Source organism: Galleria mellonella, unplaced genomic scaffold (genome assembly GCF_026898425.1).
Source record: "Galleria mellonella isolate WM207_F2 unplaced genomic scaffold, CSIRO_AGI_GalMel_v1 utg312, whole genome shotgun sequence".
In the NCBI taxonomy this organism is placed as follows: Eukaryota; Metazoa; Arthropoda; class Insecta; order Lepidoptera; family Pyralidae; genus Galleria; species Galleria mellonella.
This window is the reverse complement of record NW_026442074.1, coordinates 7,154,163-7,164,438: the sequence shown is the minus strand read 5'-3', so window position 1 is coordinate 7,164,438 and position 10,276 is coordinate 7,154,163. Positions and strand designations below refer to the sequence as shown.

At 26.5% G+C, this 10,276-nt stretch overlaps 1 protein-coding gene across 1 annotated transcript; it reads left to right on the top strand.

The window, feature by feature from the left end:
• The first annotated feature begins 265 nt into the window (after positions 1–265).
• LOC113513888 (uncharacterized) lies at positions 266–9,409 on the top strand. Its single transcript, XM_052895966.1, has 7 exons — positions 266–383; positions 4,145–4,320; positions 6,082–6,235; positions 6,928–7,048; positions 7,451–7,582; positions 8,343–8,556; positions 9,038–9,409. The coding sequence occupies exons 2-7, from the start codon at positions 4,149–4,151 to the stop codon at positions 9,190–9,192; spliced, it is 948 nt and encodes a 315-aa protein (XP_052751926.1). The 5' UTR covers positions 266–383; positions 4,145–4,148; the 3' UTR covers positions 9,193–9,409.
• The last annotated feature ends 867 nt before the right edge of the window (positions 9,410–10,276 follow it).

Here is a 10,276-nt window from a genome sequence, read left to right as displayed (position 1 = left end):
TATGAACTAAAATTATGCATTTAATTCTTAAGATTGTCTGGAAGAAATTTCTTTTTAGGAGATAAGTCCGCCTGTGTACATTTTTGTTATAACCTAATATCTATACTATAAATGAATGTATAAAAACTAATAAATATTTTCTTTCTAAAATACTTTCTATGTGCAGATATCGTCTAGTTACAATTTTATTATATTAGTAAGATTAAACATAATATCTATTGTAGGTAAAAAACTATACTAGTCTCTGAGTAAATCACCTATAATACCCACACATATGTAGGTATGTACGTGATATTTTAAGGTAAACAACGACTATGTCTCGTTTCCACATTACTTTAAGTGATGTACTAGTGTCCGGTTGGTTATTCACACCACGTGTACAGGTATGGTGCAATCTTATTATTATTGTAAACTACTATCATTTATGTGATCTTATAAAAACTCAAAGATTTAAAGTAAAACCAGTAAAAAATATAATTAAATATAAAATATGTACAATTCGCCGTCGCCCAAACAATAAAATTGTAAATCACATTAGCATAGTTTTATTATTAATAAATGTTTGAGATCTGTGGACCATAATACGCCTAATTATTTTTTTAGTATAATTTCTACTGTTAAGTAAAAAGTTTTAAAATATTATAACAGATATTTATTGCTTTTTTTTCGAATAATATTAATATGTATTTTTACGATAATATTCTTGTTCAAATAATTCGTGCAATAATAATTTTAAGTGCTAAACATTTTATTCTCTAAAAGAAGACATAAAATATTATAAGTTTCATTAAAAATTTTAGTACATTTATTCGGATTACATAACATTTCTATATAACTAATTTATTAAATTCAAGTTTCTTTAACTTTATTCAAATTTTATTTAAACAATATAAAAGACTGATAAAATAGCTTTCACTAAAGGTTTTATTTCTGAGTATATTATGCGAAAAAAAATTGTCACAAATCAGTTCTTTATTTTCCTAAAAATATGAGATATTGCAATTATCATAAAAACGTATCATCTTTTCTGGAACAAAGAATATTTAATATAAAATATAATTATTTTAGATCCAACCTGTAAACTTAAACATATTAAAATGTAAATAGAAATTAATACAAATATATCATAAACTTTAATAATACAATTAGTATTAAAATTATTGGTGGATTTCATTAATAATTTTAATAAAAAATCTCTTTGCATTCAATATGGTTTTACATATAAACTTCACTTAGAGAAGACTTAAAAAAAATTCTCGTTTTTCCACTTAAGCTTTTGTCGGAAAGAACTTAAGTTTAATCAGTAGAATACTCTCTTAAATAGAAGGCTAATAGGCTAATAGGCTTTTAATTTCGCTTTCTATAGGCAGATATAGTACTGGCTAAGGGCAAAAGGAGAGTTAAACTTTTAGGTTTATGCAGTCGCATCGACATTGATATTTTTTTGTTTGACTGAACTGTGGTACTGTGTCACCATGAGGAATTATCCTTGACTGTGGACTCGGCACTTCCTGTGACCTTTTTATTCATCGGAAGCGTTGTTGAAAAGTACTCAGGGGCGTAGTTAAAAAATTTCTAAGAGTGTCATATATAAAAGGCCCTTGGTAGATATAATTAAAAGTCATTCATAATTTTCCGTCAATGTCAAAGTGCAAGGCGATGGTGATCTAGATTAAACGTAGAGTACAGGATAATAAGCAATTAAATCTGAGAAACGATTACAGATAATTACATATTATTATTTAGCAGTTATATAAAAATGTTTATTGTAGTAAAACTATAATAAGGATATAAAACTTAGATCTCATGCTTCACAGATGAAGAATATTCCTAAGATTCTTGTTTGAAGAATGTAACTTAAGAACATATATATTTAATATCTGACTTATAATGTATAAAAAATATACTATTAAGTATACAGTAAATAATTTATCCATTAAGTTTAATAACTAAGTTGAGATACAAATTATCTACATAATAATTTTGGAATAGACAATCTACGTAGTATAATTTTAATCTTAGATTAATTAAAAGAAAGATTTACAGACAGAGACTGAGAGCTGGTTAATGGATTGGCCTCATCATATATTAACAAGATTTAAACCTGACATCCAAACAGCAGATTGGATTATTGTTCTATAAGGAACAGATTGACAATTAGCAGACTAGAAAAAGAAAAAAAAAAGATTAATTAAAATTAAAACATTATAAAATACTAATTAACTTGGCAAACACTGTTTTGCTCTTCACCACTACCTCTCAAAACCGTTCATTTTTTATTGATATAAAAACTATTCAGTCTCTCACGTTGGAGCAAACTGTACAAATTTACAAAATTTTATTAAAATCGGTTCAGTGGTTTCTGATATTAGTGTCAACGAACACAGAGGCTCGGAATTTTTATTCATTAAGATAAACTTGTTAGATATAAATGCCTATTTACAATCTACTACATATGATGTTTGATTTAGCGTGTTTGATTAATTGTTTACACTGATATTGACCATAGTTTACTTTAGCTGACCTCAACGAATAATTTACATGTAAATATAACATGGTATTGTCGTCATAGCATCAAGATGTTGATTCTAGTGTTGACCATACGCTGACGTTTCGATTGTATATATGTTGGATATAATAGGAATTTAATATTTCAGTTTTTACCCAACTGCTGAAGAAAGAAGAGTGCAGTCTTTTAAAAATAACACAAAATATATATACCGATAATAATATGAAATCTCATTAAATTTGTCTCAATTGTGGGAGTGGTGCAATTAAGCCAAAGTCTAATTATTAATTTAGACTTTGGTTTAAACAAGAAATTTACTCATAAACAATTTTAGAGTAAATTAATTCTTATATAGTTACTAGACATAGTATTGTATCAGTACAAAAAATTGTAAAATATAATAATAAATAATTTATAACAATATTTAAAATAATTATAATTATAAATTATAATTCTACATTATATTTAATAAAACTGTCGAATAGGATGAAAAACGTAAGTCCCTACACATGTGGTGTAGAATCCCTATTAATGATAATTAACTATGATGACTAGGATACATTTGTTATAACAATGTAATAACATGACTACTTACAACTTGCATTTATATTGTATTATTTAATTGCTTGTAATACAAGTTCATTAGTGTGAAATGCCTTAGCTGATGCAGTTGTTTTTTTAATATATCGTACAATCTATTTATATTTGTATATTTTTCTATATATTTTTTTTATTTTACTTCACTATTAACACGACTGCGCTTAAATATTCATGATCATATTTTTTATTTATATATTTTTTTATTTATTTTAAAATAATAACTTAACTATATTATAATAATTGTTTTTTTTTTTAATAAATAAATATATTATTAGCAAAATGTACAAAAAATAGTGGCAATTACTTAGAATTAAGTGCGAAAAGTATCTAGGACTACGGATAATAAGGCATATTATTTTCTTATAATAATCTCATTAAGGTAAACGTAATTTTTCTTTTTTAGTAATTGGTATATCCGCGTCAGGGTGATCACCATATATCAGTTACATCACAATACAGAAACGTATCACATACGTAAATATTTTCTTAATAGATAAAATTGAAATGGTAACGTTGATGAGACACCGGATACTAAATTCAAATGAGCTAGTTATGATATCATGAGAAATTCACGACAAACTGACGAACGTCAAGGAGACTGCGAGCAGACTGATCTAATAGAGCATTATGAACAATTACTTTCGCTACAAAGTATAAACATTTGGTTTATACGAATGCATTCGTGCACACGATTATTTAGTTATATGCATTAATGTTTACGTTGCAATAACAGGTTGGGTTAAGGTTGTAGCTTTCTGACATGATATAATTGACTAAAACGCTATATTTATATATAAAGAATCGGTGAATACGATGCCATATTTATTTGAGCAGCTCGGGGAATTGCAGGTCTAGATTGTTTTATAAAAAAAATATAAAATGTAATTAATAATAGAAACCTATAAATATATGGAGTCAAAAATTTATTATAATATATATAATATAAAAAATTATGATAATAAATTTATTAGATAAAATTATCCAATAAATTTATTGTCATTATATGTAGATAAATAAAAATATTAATGTTTACAGTAAAATGGAGACGATTTCGCCATCTTTACCCCTCGTTCAAGTTTCGGCAGAAGAGTTGAAAGGCACAAGGAAACGTTTAGGAATAAATGATGTGCAGATGATTAGAGAAAGTCTGGACAACGTGGAAGAGTGGTTGAAGAAGCAACCACATTTGGTTGAAGCCAGTCAGCATATGAGTAAGTTTTTAATAATTTTCATCAACCAAAAATTATACTGTATTGATTTTTTTATATGATACAATCATGTTGACCTCCCTGTGGCCTCCCCTGGAAACTGTCAAATTGAAATACAGCCCTGTTAACACAGCTGCTTCACGCCAAAAACACGAATATAAAAAATTTATGCATTAATTTAATACAGATTAACACGATATTAGACTGTATGTATTACGTATGTCCTTACATTCCGAAACAGTGCTGATGTGGCTGCACTGATAATGCTCACGGTAAAAATAAAAATAGCTTTTTTATGCAATTTGGAATAGTAAAGGAGGTGAAGGCCTTCCACAAAAGAGGTAACTGTCTCTTATAAGATATGTGCAGCGCTATGGACATCACAGTATATAAGATATTATATGTCAATGCAATACCTTTTTAAAGGGCTAATATTTCTTTATCTGGATAATAATGAAATGGTAACCACGCCTGACCATATGCTGGCAAGGATCCAATGAGCGATGATAGATGAGGTTGAAACCAGAAGGTTTACACTTAATAAGGCTTGATAAAGACCTTATTCATGAAATATTTTCCGATATTTCAGGGACGATCGAAACATAAATATAATATTAAAGGATTAAAAATCTTAAAATATTGTTCGTTTGTTTGTCCATTTATGGTGGGATTAATTAAGCGCCATCTACTGAGTCAATTTTGTTATAAACAAAAATGTGAAATTGAGTTGGAAAATTCGATATTTTATTTCTTGGTACCCTAGATCAGTTAATCCATCGAGACTAATTCAAGAAGAATTAAAAACGATGGTTTTCAGGAGATCCATTAATTTCCCTGCCATATCCTTTAAACTAAAACGTAGTTCATGTAAAATAGCTGGTTATAGGCAGAAATATATTCATAAGTACAACAGATGTACCTATCTATACAATATGCGTTTCTAGAAATTGCAAAATTTTCAATCAACTTGATTTCATTTTAGATATCCCGATATTAAAATAAACTTCATTGGAACATGTGGTCATTTATTAGTGTAAGTGATAAAAAAATGTTTTCATGATAATCATCAATCACTTTGACGTGTCAATTATAATTTGGCTTGATTGATGCCCACTAGCCTGTCATTGAAGTTGCGTATAAAGAGATCCATTTTATTCCTATAATACATAACTTTACTACGTTAATTATTCATCTTTTTTGTCGCATTCAAATAATATATAATACATATACTTTTAAAGTGAAACATAAGAATACATAAAGATATTTTTTATTCCTTTCACAAGATCCGATAAACTTAGTAAAAACAAAAAATGACAAGTATCACAGTCAAACAATGGACGACCTTATCTCTAAAAACGATATCTTCCATGAAGCCTTATTATTTATAAATAACATGTATAAATTTTAAGTCATTCAAATGTTAAGATGTCAAATACTTAAAATTAAATTCTACAATTTTAATAGCTATTGTTTTTTAATTTAATAAAAAAAATCTAAAAATTGTGCATAAATGAGGATGTAAACGAATTAATAAACTTTTAAAGTAAAGTATTATAAGTACACTAAAACATATTAATACTTTTACGTTACTTTTTATTGTATTATATGCATTTTTTTTTTTAATTTTATGTTTTATACTTCACAGTACGGTTTTATTCTTGAACATTATATAGTATTTTTCAGCTTCTCAAAGGTTGACTGTAAGAGATTCCTCTATGGGATAATTATTTGGTAAATAATTTAAAATACTAATATTTGTTTAAGGTCGTACTATTTTAGAAAGATTTTTCGTCCTGGCCAGAGGTTCTGTTGAAGGAACTAAAACAAAAATCGAAAAACTATTCACTACCAGGGGAATGATGCCGGAACTGTCAATGCACAAAACTGTGAATGAATTCGAAAAACTTTGGGAAGTAGTGTAAGTTTATTTTTTACCCAAAATTCAGATATTTATTATTATTAAAATGTTTTAATATAAATAGGTATGATTATTATTATATATTTTTATTGAATACTAGGTGACCTGGTGAACTTCGTATCACCTACGACGCCATCTATGAAACATAATCTGAAGAAGAATTTTTCGATTTTTAGCTGAACTTTAGGATATTTTTAACTTTTATTTCTTTTAAAGTAGCTCTGTATTATAACTATCAAAACATAAAATAAAAATCCAAATCGGCCAAGCCGTTTTTGACTTTGAGACTAACAAACAACAATTAATTTTAATAGATTTTCTTCTTGACTTCATGTCTGATGTGAGCTGATAATATGCAACTATTTTATTTTTCTAAAATAAAATTGCACTTTTTTATATTAAGCTTACAAGCGTATTAAGTCTATATATCGTTTATATAGCTTTTTATTTCTTGTACTTATTGTTATTTCATTGTGCTTTGTTAGTGATTTATTTTTAATGCATAAATTTTACTCTTTTATTACGAGCATTATAGGTATATTCTTTTACTTATATTTTCTTCTATCCTTATAATATCGTTAAATAATGTTTCTATTTGTTATTTAATTACTGAAATCATTTGTAAATAAATCACTAATATTTATTGTTACATTATTATGTATTATTTATATGTTCTTTTTTTATATTTACAGAAATTACATACCTCTTCCAAAATTATCACCTAAGGATCTAACAAGAGTAATGATAACACAGTTTTTAACGGATAAACTTGATGATTTCAGTCTGCTCTCCTATTTTAGATACAATTTTTTGGTAAATTAATATTATGATATCTCTATTAACTACCTATTTTCCGCAGATTTGTCTGGTTGGATTTTTTAAATTTTTGTTTTCTTGGTATTTCTTTATCATCTCCTCTTTACATCGTATCCCTTTTTACAAAATTTCTATAGATCCATGGTAATAATTACACATTCAATGCGTCTTCATACAATGAGGGATACATATTTATTAACTTTGGCAAATTTTAATGTAACAGTACTCTTTTGAATTTAGCTTTTTTGCCACTTCAATTTACAAAAAGTAAACACATTTGAATATAATAATATTATTCTACTAAATATGTACCCCTCTTTATCTAACTATTTCTACTGATTTTCATTTGGACATTTGTTTTGTATTTTTTATTCCTAATAAGCATGGTTTTCATTTCAGGTTGGAGAGTTTAGACTAAATTACGATTACTGTGCATCAGAAACGTTTGTTATCGATTTAAAGAATCTGAGCATCGGTCATCTCACTAAATTGAATCCCATAGTTATTAAAAAAGCAGAATTATTGTGCACAGTAAGTATTTCAAATAAAGGTATACCTATTTATTGTTAATAACAATATAAATATTATAATATAAATCTGAAACAGACAAAGTCGTGGATACAAAAAATAATATCTTTTAGAATACACAATGTATGTAATTTTAATTGACTTTTAAAAATTGGAAGTTTCCAATTTATCTGTATTTTTGTAATTAATGTTTTCTTTCCCAATTCTAAAGGAACCGATTTTGTTAATTCTTTTTTGGAAACGATAGGATTTACTCTTAAATTGATCCCCTATTAATTTTGTAACGATTGAAGTTATAATTTTTCTTTGTACTACAAAAACCTCTTGTTGCGAAACAAAATCTGCTTAAAAACTAACGATTTCATATTTCATATTCAAATATTTTCAATATAATATGTCAACTATAAATAAATAAAAAGAATTAATAACTCTATATGCCTAAAATTCCGCCGCTGATTTCTGCAGATATGATTTTTATATAAATGTAATATAATGTACCCGAGTGACCGGATATTAGCTTTAATAGGCAAATTTTTAATAGTTTGGATATCATTATTGTAATTTTCGTATGAACCTCTATTTTTTTTTATTTATATAGTATATGTTACGTACTGATTATGTAGCTTTCTATAGCTGAAATAATTTTTAATCGGTTGAGTTATTTTTGAGATTATCCGTTACAAATTTACAATCAAAACTTTCCTCTTTATATATAATATAGATATAGATAGAGACAAATAATAATAATAAATATCACTTATAGGAAGGCTTTGGAACTAAAATCAATGGTATACACATAGTAAACGCAACACCGTTCGTTGACAAACTACTGTTAATTTTGAAGTCATCCCTCAAACCAAAAGTAGCGGATCGCGTTCATGTGCACAAGACATATGATGACCTTCAAAAATATATACCGAAGGAAATTTTACCTAAAGATTATAATGGGAATGAGCAGTCCTGTGCCAAATTAGCTGGTAAGTAATCCTATTAATATTATAAATGTGAAAGTTTGTAACCATGGTTAGATGGATTTGTTATTCTTTCATAAAAAAACTACTCAACAGATTTGAATGAAATTTGGTACAAGGATTATATTCTAATTTAGCACATAGGATACTTTTTATGTTGATTTATAATGGTGTAGCCGCAGGGTGCAGATAGTAATATTCTTTCAATTCTTATATAAAATAGCTATTTACTTTATAGCATTCTTTAATACTTAAATTTTCGTTAACTTAAATTTAAAACCTCATCTGAAAGTTAATTATAGAAATATATACAGTGTATAATAATGTTAATAATAATCTATTTAACAATTAAATAAATTGTAAGATTTATTCTATTGTTTATTATTTTAATTATTTATTGGTGTAATATATTAATTTTAGATATTATTATTATTACAATTATATAATTTTATTGTTCTAATTTTAATAATCATTGTTAATTTTGTAGAACAATGGAAAGAAGTTTTAAGGTCTGAAGAAGCTACAAGAGTAATAGAAAATATGGATAAACTCATAACAGACGAATCGAAGAGGGATGTCTCGAAATTTAACGAGGAATATTTGGGAATGCCTGGATCTTTCAGGAAACTGAATGTAGATTAATCGTAATATTTTATTATTTTTAAAACAATATAAAATTATATGGTTTATATAATTTTATTAAACCGAAAAATCCAGTTTCGTAAGTATTCAAATGATGGTGTTTAGATTTTTAGGTCAATTATGTACGTATTTTAATTTTTTAGCTTTATTAAGTGTCGATACTATTTATATTTATTTAGTACAAGGGAATAAAATATACGTAAATATTATCTAAGGAGATGGATTTATTATTATTATTTTCTTATCATAATATTCAGTTACAGTTCATGTTCGCTTATTAATTACATTTTATCTAGTACTAGTAACCTTTGTAGCGCAGTCAGCGTTGCCATATTTTATATTTTTTTCGCAATTTTGGCTACAAATTTTTTTTGCCCGCGAAATTTTGGAAAAAAATTTAGTAAACTTGTAGAAGAATGTATATTTTTTAGAAATTTTTGGATGTCTTTGTACTTGTAAAGTCTATAAAGATATATAATTAAGTAAACTATGATAATAACAACAATACCCAGAAGAAGGTAAGCAGATTTAAAAAATAGACGAAAGAAATGGCTTTGTTTTCACCGTCATTCATTTTGTGGCATATGGCAACGCAGTAAAAAATTATACAAATTTGTAATGAGGTACATTTCTCGGAAATCATATCGATTTGCAGAAATAAAATTTAACGTTTCGTTGAAAATCAAAATTGGTATCTAGTAAGTGATTGAATTTGCATCTAAGTTTTATCAAGATTAGTTAAGTTTGATCACTTTTTCACTTTCTAATTATATTTGGTAATACAAAAAAAATCTAGTACAAAATGAATTAAAAAACTCAAACAATGATAACGTCGTTATCTACGAATAATGTTCTTTGTTTACGAATTATAAAATATTTTGACCTTCGAACCTACAGACATTATGAAAAATAGGAGTGTAGTTAATTCTTCAATAATGTTATCAAAAGTCGCTTCTGTTATAATTTAACCTTTGATCCTTATCTTTCACATAGTGAAAGCACTACGGTCATCCTTTTCTTTGACATTAACAGCTATGTCTTTGTTAGAAATGGATTATATTAAGTAAAACTAATAATGTCGGCT